Source organism: Triturus cristatus, chromosome 8, assembly GCF_964204655.1.
Source record: "Triturus cristatus chromosome 8, aTriCri1.1, whole genome shotgun sequence".
NCBI classification, from domain to species: Eukaryota; Metazoa; Chordata; class Amphibia; order Caudata; family Salamandridae; genus Triturus; species Triturus cristatus.
In genome coordinates, this window is record NC_140591.1 from 405,902,168 (window position 1) to 405,916,827 (window position 14,660).

A 14,660-nucleotide genomic window follows, 5' to 3' on the forward strand; every position below is an offset into this window, starting at 1 on the left:
TCTGAGGTTCTCCTCTTTCTTCTTTCCCTGGCCCAGCAGGGCTCTGCTTTGGGCACCATCAAGGGATACCTTTCAGCTGTTTCTGCCTTCTTACGGCTTCCTGATCAGCATTCTCTTTTCAAGTCCCCTGTTGTGAATAGATTCTTAAAAGGCATTACTCACATGTTTCCTCCTGTCCCCTTTGTAATTCCTCAGTGGGACTTGAATCTGGTGTTAACCTATCTGATGTGCGCTCCTTTTGAGCCACTTCATAACTGTCCTCTCGGTCTTCTGACTCTCAAGACTGCTTTCCTGGTTGCCATCACCTCTCCCAGAAGAGTGAGTGACCTCCAGGCTCTTTCTTCTAAGCCTCCTTTCTGCTCTGTCCATCCGGACAAGGTTATTCTGAGGACTCGCCATTCTTTTCTTCCTAAGGTGGTTACTGCCTTTCACATCGGGCAGTCTGTTACCTTGCCCACCTTCTTTCCGCATCCCTCGAAAGAGGAAGAGAGGCTCCACCGTCGGAACCCAAAACGTGTGCTCTCCTATCTGGACCGCACAAAACCGTTCCGGGTGGACGACCAACTCTTTGTTGGCTACGTGTGCGCTAAGAAGGGACGGGCAGTGCACAAGCGGACCATCTCTCGATGGGTCGGTTTGTGCATTAAGGCCTGTTACTCCTTGGCTAAGAAGGATCCTCCTGTGGGGCTGAGGGCCCATTCCACTCGGGCCACACCGGCTACTACTGCCTTGGGACGGGGAGTCCCTCTGCAGAACATTTGTCAGGCAGCAACGTGGTCCTCGTTGCACACGTTTGCCAAACATTACTGCCTGGACAGCCAAGTCCGGAGAGACTGCTTCTTTGGCCGGTCCGTTCTCCAGGACTTCCTGGTGTGATCTTAGTTCGCAGACCCACCACCGGGGTTGGTATTGCTGGGGTATCTATTCTAAGGTAAGGAATCTAACTAACGCGTTTCTTTCAGATGAACAAGTTACTTACCTTCGGTAACGATATATCTGTAAGAAACATTAGTTAATTGGATTCCTTACTGCCCCACCCATCCTCCCCGTTCTGCGAACTGATATCTAGGGTTAAGGTCATCCCTTTCAGGTCCCTTGTTTCATTGCACCAGTGTCTGTTTCTTGCATGGCTCTGCGTTCCTGGCGCGGAAAGCTATGTACAGAACTGACGTCGGCACGCGAGGGCGGCGTCTAAGTACTCCGACGTCAACCCGGCGATCACGACGACGGACGTGGAGTCGCAGACAACGCCTACCGACGCGCAAGGGTACTGCTGACCCAAAATCTATCCGGATCCAGCCTGACGCCTGGGGATTTTCTAAGGTAAGGAATCTAACTAACTAAAGTTTCTTACAGATAGATCGGTACCGAAGAACAGACCTCAACTACCTCAGCAGCGGCAGCTGAGGCAAGGACAGGACGCACAGGCGGTGCTGTGCGGAGGTGGAGCGACCTACCGGTCAAGGGTCTCTTTAATTATTAATTTAATAATTGATAGTAAGTTCGAAAAATGGGTCCTAAGGACCTCTCTCCCCTCTTGTTTTGTAGTAAGGTGAACTATGTATCACATTTGTAACATGAGGCAATATCTCTGTACTGTTGGGGTGTGCTGAGGACTAAAGGAAGGTTAGGTGTGTATGTTGAAGCTTAGAACTTTAAGACTGCAGGCCTTGTGTCACTATGCATTTCTTCATGGACACAGAATGGGTAAAACCCCTTGATACATCAGACCCTGTGCAAGTGATTTTTCACATGTGTATGTGTGTTTGTGTGTGTGTATGTGTGATGAGAATGTGCATTGGCGCACAAAAGAAAAGGTGCATGTTTGAATGGCTTAAGTTTACCAGTACTGTGCGTAGACCGTCTCAATTATTTCAGATAGTTTTTTTTATTTAATAAAAAAAGTCCTACATTAGCTACAAAAAGATTAAGGGCATGTTTATTATTTCATTACATTCTGCTACAGTGGTATGTTGCATAATGGTCATTTCTAATGTTACTGTTTAACAGATCAGGTTCATAGCATTCCTATTGCCCAAATGGGTAATTACCAGGAGTACCTCAAGCATATACCTTCCCCTCTCCGAGAACTGGACTCCGATCAGCCGCGACGGTTACATACGTTTGGGAACCCCTTCAAAATGGATAAAAAGGTAACTTCAACATATATTGTAAAGAATGTTTTTAAAATGGAGAAATTCATTTTCTAGTGTACATGGGTAAAACATATTGCTTAATACTGGTCCGTGTTTTGAGTTCCCCAGATAGCTTGACTTTTTTTATTGAAAGAAACCTTGTTTTGCTCCTACGGCATTATCGTTTAAGACTCCCATCCAACCCCCTTTTTCATGCTTTCTGTTAGCAACACGAGCACTTGAACATGAGGGGATTGTCTTCATCTAGCCTTTCCGTCTACTGAATGTTGAAAATTAGGTCTTCCTTAAATTGTGTAAGGCAGATAAGTTGTGATATACATCTGGATTTGTCCGGTTGATTTTAGTGCATATTTCTTTACTTCGCTGACATTTGTAGGTATATATTTAAAGATCTTTCTAGTTGGTTTCAAATTCACATAATTGTGTACTCTAAAGAGACTTCCTAATATATATTGTTTTGTTGCAGGGGATGATGATTGATGAAGCAGATGAATTTGTGTCGGGCCCACAAAATAAACACAAACGACCAGGGGAACCAAACATGCAAGGGGTTCCAAAAAGACGACGGTGTATGTCCCCCCTATTGAGAGGTTGGCCGCAGACTCCTGCAGTATTAAACAACCACATAGGAGGAAAAGGGCCTCCAACACCTGTAAATCAAGTTCAACCAGATGTTATAAAACCTATTCCCATTCATAAAAGTAAGTTTCCTTTATTATTTTGTAATTTGTATGTTAAAGCGTTAATATCAATGTGTCCATTCAGCCATAAAAACTTTGTTGCCATCATAGTGTTATCAGGGAACTGACACATGTCTGTTTTCCTCTTTTCTGTTGCAAGCTGGTTAGGACTTAAACACATAGTTGTGGAGATAGACTAATTAACATGTTTTAAAATACTGTGCATCCAGTATCAAGTAGGTGTATCCTTGCACGTGTGGGTTTTCTCCCTCCTATACTCTTTATGCTTATGTCCTTAATCGCCTGTTTCTCATCACCTGATTCTTATTCAAACTTTGGATCAGGTGTGCTCTTGCATATTTCTTATTGTAATGGGTTTCGTTCTTGGCTTCTTCATGAATGTCGGGCCTTGCCCATGCTTATTTCTTTGTTTTGTTTTCATCCCTTTCTCTTATTCCTTGGTGTCTGCTCAGCTTATATCTGCGTTAGTTGATCGTCAACGTATGTGTCATCTGTTTTGCCAACTGCAGTGATCTGCCTCTGCGAATTGAATTGTAACCTGTCCACAGATAGAGAAACCGATCGAAAAACCTAAAAAATGAAAGTGATATGGACAGGGCACAATCATGGTGCCACATCTGAAGCAAGATAGTGAGAGGACCATAAATTATAAACCTACTGTTCTTTAACCCACTTTGGCTAATTATAGCAAAACTATAGGGTCCTTTATGTTTTTGAGTGGCTCCTATGGGAGGGAAAAGGCTGCATCAAAAAGTTAGCTTTCCTTGGCACCTTGCAACCTGTTGATGCCTGAACAATTCTGTTTTAGTAAGAGATTGATACTGGTTTCACAGTCAGCCTTCCATTGGTTGGGAAATCTTTGGCCATTTTTAACAAGTGGGTGTATCATGTTCCAGCCAAATGCTCGCTTAGGACTCTGACATTGGTTGATACCAAAAGACTAAATAGTCATGGCCCTAGTTTCAAATTTGTGGCAGTTCTTCTTTACTGGTTGTTCCTGGTGTGGATCTGACTAGCACCAAATCTCTTAAAAGGTTTTGTCCTTTGTATTTGTATTGTTCACACCAAGCTCAAGAAGTGTGAGTTAAAGTTCGTTTTTTGTACTACTTTCAGTACTAGCTCTTCACTTTTCTTACTGTCCGGACAAATGTGAAAGGGTGGTGGTCTATAGATATCTGTACAAAGTTTAAAGTAGTCTTTGCAACCCAATATAAGAGCCAGTTGCCGTCCACAGTCTTATGGTTCTCAATATTGAGCTAGACTTCATGAGCAAAGGCCTAATCGCTTTTTTTTCATGTTGCCCCTCACCGATTTCTGAGTTTCCATTAATCCTCCATAACCAATACCTTAGAGATACTGACTAAAGTCTGTAATAATTGCATATACAATCCTGTTCCCACTTTGCCTCCTTGAAATGTTGGCTTCTCCCTGCATTCCATTTGTGTTACAGCACAGTTTGGTGACAAATGTAATCTAAGAGTCAAGCATGCTTCTGCTTTCTTAAATCTATTGATTCTGTGTAGAATGCATTCTCCGGTACGCCTGTCTCAATGAATTGAATGGCTGACACCTCTATTTTTTCTAAAATGGTACACAAACTGATTTGTTTTAGTCTCCTAAAGATTTTCTTATCCATGTAGCATATCTTGAGCCAAACGCCTGGTATCTTTAATACTAATTTGAAAAATATTATGTTCCATCACTGTAAAAAAATAGTGTAAAAGAATTTATGCAGTTCGTATGTGTCTATGAAGAAACTCAGAACAGGGTAAATTCAGGGCAGCAATGAGACACTTGACAATTCTCCAGCTCGCTCAAGAACAGTTAGACTGAGCAGTGGGAGCCTTGAGCACCTCTTTTTGTTAGACCAAGGAGTTACTTTAACAGAACCTACTATGCTAGAACCTGAGCTCTGCAAAACAAAAATTGGGCAGTGAAATTTTGCAAAGTTCACTAACTTTTGCTAGATTTTAAACTTTGCCTTTGGCTGCAAAATCTAACATTCTGCAGAAAAGTTACTATTACATGTTTTTTGTTTTTAAATTCATTTGTTTTGTGTGACAGCAATACAACAAAAACAGCTTTCCCAAAGTAGTGATCCCCATATCCATCGCCATCATACAAGATATCAAAAAGCTTTCCAAATCCATACAATAATACACTCCTATGTACCCCACTCTAATTCTCCCCCACTCCATTTACATGTTGGTTTTTGATATTTGGTTTTGCAAAATCTACATTACTGAACTAATTTGGAGTCTGATTATCATATCTACCCTTCTACACACCCACATCACTCAAAGCTTGTTTTTGATTAGATTTGTTTGCAAAATCAGCTTTGACAGATTTCTTTTTTACCTAGTTTTGATCCTGCAAAAGAGGATGATCAACAGACCCTTTTAGTCAATGTAGATTAAATGTATTTGTGTTCAGTAAAGAAATATGCAGGCCCCATTGTTCCACTTCATTCAGTCAAGCAGCCCTTTGTCTGCGGGCCAGTTCCTTTTTGCCATGGTTTGGGCTCAGTCATTCGCACAGAGATCCTAGACTTGGATTCCTTCTGTGCTACACCATAATTTGAAGATGTATAACCAGTTTTATCTGTCGTTTATTGTTAAACTCAAGCCTATGTTCGAATCTGGGAATAGTGACAGCAGCGTCACAAGAAAGTTGTTCATCCACGTTGCACATCCTTTATAAGGACTCAAAAAAGAGGGTCCTCTTATTTTTCAAAAGGTGTTGCAAAGGTGGCTGGATACAACCTATACTTATTGCATTAGATGGACAGTTATACAGACCTCTTATACCCCCTTTCCCCAAGGGTAATATGTATGCCTTTGACAAATGTAAGTAGGAGATCTCACCAAAGTTGGCATCAGTACTTGGATTATCACCAGGTCCACATGGTTCTTCACTTGCACCAAGTCATGTTCCTTGCAACACAAGATGCCAAAAAGTTATGTCTCATTCCTATGAGGAATTAATCTCCCTTGTTGGAGAAGCTTGATCAGCAATGAAAAGTGGGGCCACAACTTTTTAAAGCGCCAGACCGCCCCCTCAATCTCACTGGGTTTCTTCCCAGCTTGCACACAAATGCAAAACCTGCACTATTAGGCTGTTACAGCTATCAAGAAGTCACCTTGACCTATTTCATAATATGAGAACTCCTGTTCCTATTCCATATTTCCCCTGTGGGAGAAAACTTCAGGCTTTAAAAGTAGGCAGTTAGTATCAAATCCATAATTATGCTGTAGGAGGAGGTTTTAACCATTTTGTATATATGCAGCCAATAGTAACTTCTGAACTTTTTTGTGAGGTGTGAGTACCATTATGTCTAGGATCATTACAATTAGTCCTTTTTACTGTGGAAAAGGGAGCAGAACATCTTTATTCTATACCTGACTTCCACAGTTTCTCACCGATTATTTTCCTAGGGAAGAATTATGGCCTTTCTCCAGTCTTTCAGGTTAGCTGTGTACTACAAATATTAGGTCTATTTCTTAGACATTCATGATGCTTAGTTTAATGTCACACATGAGTGTCTTTTTCCTAGATGTAGAGAAAAGTACAATAATTTGTCACATCATGTAATTTGATTTGAATGTAAATCTCTTCAAATGCAATGTTTACTTGCCACCTTTGAGTAGCCTTCTGATCATATGTGGATGCCTTACTCTTCATGGAACACTCCTCCAAACACTAATTCATCAACTGCCATTGATGAAGTTTCCCAGTTCCTGTTTATTCCTTATGAAGATTCAATTTAATTAAAGTATTTGACTGAAAAGCAGGAGCCAGTAATTTGTTTTTTTGCACATAGGCAGACTCATGATTACAGCAAGTGCGGGAAGTTACAACAGTTTGCTTTTTAATCCATAGAACTGTTGGAGAGATGTTTTACCAAATAGTCACGTTTTTTTTTATTAACAGCAAGATTATTTAAGCAATTATTTTACCTTCTGCACTATTGATCTCGTAGCACTGATCAACATAGTAAGAATGAAACCATTTTACGGTCTACACCAAACTGTTGCTATAAGCTGGGAGCAAACCTAATGATGATCTAAAAAAGTGACTTTGGCTTAACATGTTTTGATTCGAACTGTTTGTATGTTTTATTTTCTTTAAGCTCCTGATGTAAACACGGATACTGTAAGTAGCGATACTGTGGAGAATCATGTTGCTGACCAGCTACTGACGGAGGATTTTACAAGCATATCTACTGAAACAGACTTTTTACCATCACCTTCTCCTTTTAGCACGTTGGAACAAATGACCAACCACATAGAGGACCTAAACCATGATCATTCAGAAGCTGATGACCTTAGTGATGATGAACTTATAGAAAATCATGAGCATTTAGAAGACACTGAATGTTTAGAGAATGATCATTCGTCAGTAATGCCCACAAACAAAGCAAGGAGACTATTATATTCTAGGAGCTACGAAGAGGTCAATACAGAACTAAAGGCACAAATTATGAAGGAGATTCGAAAACCAGGCAGAAGTAAGTATGAATGTAAAACTTCTTGGTATATATTACACTGTAGCGATTGATTCTGGTGTGCATGTTCTGTTTCTAAATGTCATGTATTTTTGCACACCGATAAATGTCACATTAAACTGATATCACAGAGAATTCAAATTACAAACATCCGCTTACTTTAGGCATACCTCTACCAAATGTAGTTTTATACCTTGCCGGCAGAGATTTCCTCCCATGCGATCTAGATCTACGAATTGAAAAGATTCTGACCTGACAAATATTTATGCTGGGAGCACTATAATAGACCCCACACCCTCGGCTCTGTTCCCTTCCGCTTGTGTTGCGAGATGATGTGGAGCTAGACACAAGCTTCAGTTGTGTCATCCGTGTGGGACATGCATTATGTCTGTGTGTGCATACATTTTGGTAGATGTGACAAATTTTGCATTTTTTTCTTTTCAGTTCATTAACAATTTAAATATTTGAACTTTTCTGTCATTTGTCTGTTGTATTTATAATTATACCACTATTATACAACTATTTTTTACATTCATTTTATTTTTAAAGAAAATATTTTCATCATGTGACTCATGGCTACATTGTTTACATGAATTGTAATATTCATATTTGTGTGTGTGTGTATATATATATATATATATATATATATATATATATATATATATATATATTCATTCACTTAAAAAAACCACAGGTTTCACACAGGTTATAGTTGGGTGGACATTTCACTCGTAAAAAACCAGTGAAATTCCCCCGTTATAGTTAGTTCAGATAACTATAACTCGCGCGCCCGCAATCCACTGCTCATGACGTCGCATATTACATCACTCATGACATGGTCAGTGGCATCACTCATGACATCATCCTTGTGATAGAGTGGCGGTCGCGCGAGTTAGTTATCTGAACTAACTATAACGGGGGAATTTCATTGTTTTTTTACGAGTGAAATGTCCACCTAACTATAACCTGTGTGAAACCTATGGTTTTTTAAGTGAATTTGCAATGTTTTTTAAATGCTAATTCCTAACTATAACGTGTGTGAAACCTATGGTTTTTTAAGTGAATTTGTACGTTTTTTTAAATGCTAAGTTATGTATTTATTAATATATATATATTTTTTTAAGGTTTTTCACCGTGCCCGCGCGTTGGGCGCACGGTGCGCTGCACACACCGTGCGCGCGCGTTGGGCGGAGGGTGCGCTGCACACACCGTGCGCGCACTCCACGATTTTTATAACAAAAAGATACAATGTTTATTTCACCCATGGGGGTCCTTCTGTGACCCCCTGACAAAGGCTAGGGGGTCAGGAACTCTCTTCCCTGCCCCCTTTTCACGTTTTCCACCTTTTTTCCCCCTTTCCACGTTTTCCACCTTTTTTCCCCCTTTCCTTTTCAGTGCGAGAGACAAAAGGGCGGCCGACACTTCCTGATTTCGACCGATTCGAATGTTGACTGACATCTAACAACCAATCAGAATTGCGCACGGCAGCGTGCGCGCACGGTGCGCGCTTATAGATATTTATATGCTTTTAAATGCTATTTTCTCAGGAAATACTTAACAGATTGACACCAGACCTGCAAAAGGCACTTCCCTGACCTGAGGACTACCTCTCTGCCAAATTTCAAGTAATTCTGTTCAGCCGTTCGGGCTGTACCTTCGACTAAAGTTCCTATGGAAAAATGCATGGGGAAAACACGTTTTGGGACCCCCCCTTTTTTCTCGGCCCCCGCTTGACGAATCACCCCGAGACTTTCAGGGTAGGAGCTGAGCGGAGCGCCCCATTAGTTTTGAAAATTTCGCGAAAATTCGTCAACCGTCGCCAAAGTTATTCAAAATAGAATTTTGAGATTTCCTATGGAAACACGGTCCTAACTATAACTATCTACTGGCGACCGCCAGTAGATTATATATATATATATATATATATATATATATATATATATATATATATATATATATATATATATAATCTACTGGCGGTCGCCAGTAGATAGTTATAGTTAGGACCCTCTTACCATAGGAAATCTGCAACATTCTATTTTGAATAACTTTGGCGCCGGTCGACGAATCCTCGCAAAATTTTCAAAATAGGTGGGGCGTTGAGCTCCGCTCCTACCCTGAAAGTCTCGGGGGGGATTCGTCAAGCGGGGGCTGAGATAAAAGGGGGGTCCCAAAACGCGTTATTCCCATGCATTTTTCCATAGGACCTTTAGACAGAGCTACAGCCCGAACGGCTGAACAGAATTTAATGAAATTTGGCAGAGAGGTAGTCCTCAGGTCAAGGAAGTGCCTTTTGTAGGTTTGGTGTAAATCTGTTCAGTAGATTCTGAGAAAATAGCCTTTAAATCAATATATATATCTGAGCCAGCTTACGGTGCGCTTACCGTACGCGTACGGTGACGTGCGCGAGCGCGATTCTGATTGGCCGTTAGATCTTAGTAAACATTCGAATCGGTCGAAACCAGGAAGCGGCGGCCGCCATTTTCTCTCTCGCACTCTGACAGGGGGTTGAAAAACAAAGTGCAAAAACATGTAAAGGGGCTGTTTAGACAGCTCCCAAGCACCTAGCCATGTCGAGGGAGTCCCCAACGATCCCCCAAGTGAAAAAAGGCAATTTTAATTTTTTCGAAAATTTCGCCGATTACGCTTACCGTACGCGTACGGTAATAAATAATAATAAAAAAAAAAATATCCACATTCTCCCCACCCCGTGTGCAAATGGTGCCCGAAGAGCACCATTTGTGCATGGCTTATTACAGCAAAACAAAACATATATTTTACCTGTCACAACGATGCTCATCATATGTCCTCCATGTGCGCACGGTGCGCGAAGCGCATCGTGCGTTCATGGCCCATCTAGCGTAACGTGGGCACACGGTGCGCGAAGCGCACCGTGCGCGCACGGAACGAACTGCGTTAAGTTGGCGCGCACGCCACAAATGGCGTAAAGTAACTTAGCATTTAAAAAACCGTACAAATTCACTGAAAAAACCATAGGTTTTACACACGTTATAGTTAGGAATTAGCATTTAAAAAACCTTGCAAATTCACTGAAAAAACCATAGGTTTCACACATGTTATAGTTAGCTGGACATTTTACTGATAAAAAACCAATGAAATTCCCCCGTTATAGTTACTGTAGGCAACTATAACTCACGCGACCGTAATCCTCTGCTGATGACATATGTGTCTTTATGAAAAAAAAATATTTGTAATATATGTATAGCTAAAATTTAATGGAAGAAGACATGGGCAAATAAGTGTCTAAATACAGTATTAGCATCAGCAGAGGATTACGGTCGCGTGAGTTATAGTTGCCTACAGTAACTATAACGGGGGAATTTCATTGTTTTTTTATCAGTAAAATGTCCAGCTAACTATAACATGTGTGAAACCTATGGTTTTTTCAGTGAATATATATATATATATATATATATTTTTTATTTTTTTATTTTTTTTTACATTAGTACCTTATGTACCATGGCATGTGCAATATCTAAAGTTATGTTACACATTTTTTAAATGTATTATTTTAGGCGTTTCCCTTTGTGCTTTTAGTGTTATTTCCTGCCTTCATAATTTGTGATTCCCTTGCAGTACCTGCGAGTGGCCAAAAGGGATGTGTGACTAACTCCAAGGCTAGGTAGAAATGTAGTTCATCCTGTTCTGGCTGTAGTGCTACTGAAGTAGATGTTGGGTACAAGTTTGGTGAATTGTGACTGATTAATGTTTTGTAAGTGTGTTTTTGTATTTGCATGTCACTCCCTATGCCACTCCTTAGTTTTATGATTTCTCCTACTTGGTAGTCGATATTTCCCCAATTGGTAATTGATATTCCTAGTTTTCCACCAAGTGCTGCTTGCCACTCCCGCTTTTACACTTAAAATAGAGCTATGTGTGTAGAATTCTACCTGCTCTCAGTGGAGTACTCACACATAGGAGAAAGGGCAATTAGAGATCTACGCCCTTCTCTATGTAAATTGCATTTAAGAGGACATGCTATAGTGCTATAGGAGTACTAGTACAAATATTGGTAAATATATGTGGGAACTGTGACTTGATATCTAGTTACATGACCTTTTGCTGCCAGATATGTTTCAACAAATAAATACGTTAGGGGTGTTGCCATTGTTCTGAAGAGTGCTGGGTTGTTTATGGTGTATGTGTAATAAACCTATATGTAAAACACTGTTGCAGATCGGCAAATTGTCAGTCACTCTGCGGGCATGCTCTTGCAGATTCCATTTGCATGAGCACTTGCTGTCTACTCTGGGCTCCACTACAAAGCCCACTGGTAAAGTCTGGCCTCCTGCCACCAGCATGTCTGGTACAAGCCAGGAAAGGACAATAGTCAACCACTATCCATTATCTTTCGTTTTCCGAATTGCCACATGCACCACACTCCAATTTATACAGGCAAGGATCACCATCACTGTGTTGCCTGCTGCATTATTTGCAGTGTCTGCTTCTCCAACTTCTGAAAGGCAGGCTATATGCTTATTTCACTAGCAACAGTGGTTTCTCTTTGTGCAGCACAGCTCCATACAGTTGTGCAGCGTTTCCTAATGTTTACGGACTGTGGACTTTGTATCTGTGAAATTCATGCATATATAAATAAATCTTGCATACGACATCTACCATACATCTATCTGCTCAGTTTATTTAGTCATGTTTGATTAATTAAAATCATTACATGTATATAGTCATGCAGTGAAATTACACATAGATACTGTAACCAATGATAATTAAGAGCTTGTAAGAGGATATAAAGTACAACCAGTAATATTTCTAAGAAGAAAACTGCCTTGTAAGGAAAGTTTAAAATTATTAGGAATAATAAGATAAAAATAAGTCCAGAGTTTTTTTATTGAACATGGGTCAGTGTCAATATTACAAAAGCAATGGTTAAAAGTACATATTTGTCATCATACTTCACATTTCTTCGACATATGGATGTTTGAAAACAATCAACAGTGCCAGGCGATTCCCTGCTCAAGATACCCTCTGTCAACCACCCCCTCCCACTCTGGCAGTCAGATATCACCCAATTACCCCTGTACAGTTCCCGCTGTTTCCACACTTTCTCTCATTTTTTTGGAGCAACCCCAGCTCTCCTAGATTGTCTTTTCAGCAGCGCAGCACCAGTCCATATACCTTTCCCTTTGTGTCGCTGTCGGCGGTTGGATGGCCCCCAAGTCCATAGAGTTTTGACAGTTTTGTGCTATGGACGTAGAGTCCAGGGTTATGGAAAAAGAAATTGCAAAGTGCAGGTTAGTTGGCCCTTGTGCGGTTTTGGAACTCAAGGTGCTTAACAATTGGGGGCATCTGGGTGTTGGTATGGGCTGGTTTGACGTCCCGGCCCCACTGGGTAAAGCCCACAAAGATGGTGCGGGGAGATAGAAGATACGAAACAATCATCTTGTGGTGCGCAAATCATCATGGACTAGTGGGGCTTCTCATGCGCCCCTGCAATAGTCAGTGGGGGCGGACTGTGACAGTTGGGGGATAGAAAGAGAGCATGCAACGCTCTGCAACAAAGCCAGTATCACCCTGTAGGGGCGTTGGGTGTGGATCGGATGGAATCTGTGAATTTGACCAATCTAGCTAGGGCCTTTGGTGTGTTATCAGAAAAGCACAGATCCGAGGCCTCCCTGCACAATCTGATGACGTTGGCCCAGAACAGAGACAGTAGCAGTCGATGGCAATCATCAATAAGTTTAGGACAGCAGCTGAAGCCAAGATTCTCTGCTGTGATTACATAACCTGCATGTAGTTGCTTCTGCCCACCGCGCCCAGGCAGAGTTAAAGTCTGAAATTGAAGAGGCGATGAGCCTCGTAGAAGATTTTCCTATGTGCATGTTAAAGTAAGGCTGGGCCTTTCCTGGGGTATAGGTTGCGTCCAATGACATGGTGGTGAAGCTAAGCCATAACCTTTCAATGTCCCATTCAAATGAGGTTTGCATTAACTGCCTGTTCACTGCTTTTTTCCAGGCTGAGCATGGTATTTCTTCGGTGTGCAAGTTGGCAGTCACAGTGTTGAGACTGATTGCCTTTGCTAACAGGGTTTGCCATGGGGTGCCCTCCCCTTCAAAGATTGAATCTGATAGACATCTAGCCATCGATTCCTTACCTTTTAACTTTCAGGCGGTATCCAGAAGAGTTTTCTTAGCAGTAGCCCTTTGTTTTGGTAGGTGGCATCTGTCGACTCCACGTGACATCGTAGTGTTCGTCGCGGTGAAGTCTGCATCGTCAATATAACTGCCACTCCGGTGCGCTGACATCAGTTCTTTTCTTTCCGTGCCAGCCAGTGCAGATCCGTAGAAGAGAGCTTACCCGTGGTCATTTTGTACAGACTTTTTTCGACTTTGTCAACTTCTTTTGGTGTGCTAAGGATGTTAAGCAAGAAGAGCTCGGGGTTCAAGCCGTGCGGTGCCTTTTAACGCACCAAGTCTGCCATGGACCCCCACTTAGTGGGTCTCTGGAGCGCAACCACGACATGGGCATGCTCCGATTGCCGGGCCATGGTGCTGAAAGCTCTGAAGGAGCAGCCACTTATGCTAATTGCGGCTCTGCAGTCGGCGCTTCTGAAGTCGCCAGTCTGTCTCGATCCCAGTCTTAATCGAGAGGAAGGTCTGAGTAATGCTCCGGATGATCGAAGTCCTCTTCTTCCAAGTCGTCTGGTAAGAGGCATCACAAAAAGCACAAGAAGTCAAAGCGTGCTTCGACTCAGCTTGTTTGTCGCGTGACGAGAGGCAGGAACCTCAGCTATCAAGGCCACGTTCTGTGGAGCGGCTGCCTGGGTCAGCTCTGCTTTTCCCCCCCCCTTCTGGGGCCGGGAGCAACCCCCGCCCACCTTAAGGAGTTCTGTGACGCCATATTTGGGCAGCCAGACCCTGTCAGTGCGCCTTATGGCTCTGCAGGCTCGGATGAAGGGGTCCTCGTGGGTTCCGCGCCTTCAGCTCTGGCACCAGTGCCACAGCCTCCTACTGGACCAGTTTCCGGACCGGCGACGGTCGCACCTCAAGCCCAACCTTCCCCTTCCCTGACACCCACAACCAAGGTCCTCAGCGGCGCCTCTCCAATCCTCATTCTTGACGACACGAAGCCGGTCGTGCGTCCTTTGATGCCGGCTGAGCCGTATAGCTCCATGTCATTTAACCTACCCTATTCTGAAAAGTTGGGAATGGATGAGGAGGATTGGGAGGCGGAGCAGGTTCCATTCGAAATCCCGCAACCACAAGATATGGACTGATATGAGGAACTGGGTGATGCCAGTGGTGTGGACACCTCCACAGATTC

The 14,660-nt window shown here is 42.2% G+C and overlaps 1 protein-coding gene across 1 annotated transcript in view; it reads left to right on the forward strand.

Annotated features, from left to right (window-relative positions):
• Window positions 1-14,660, forward strand: part of INTS6 (integrator complex subunit 6) — a 487,951-nt gene that overhangs the window by 441,649 nt on the left and 31,642 nt on the right. Inside the window, exons 14-16 of the mRNA XM_085621797.1 lie at window positions 2,011-2,153; window positions 2,623-2,857; window positions 6,987-7,364. Coding sequence (XP_085477923.1) covers window positions 2,011-2,153; window positions 2,623-2,857; window positions 6,987-7,364 — 756 coding nt within the window. The remainder of the gene's footprint in view (window positions 1-2,010; window positions 2,154-2,622; window positions 2,858-6,986; window positions 7,365-14,660) is intronic.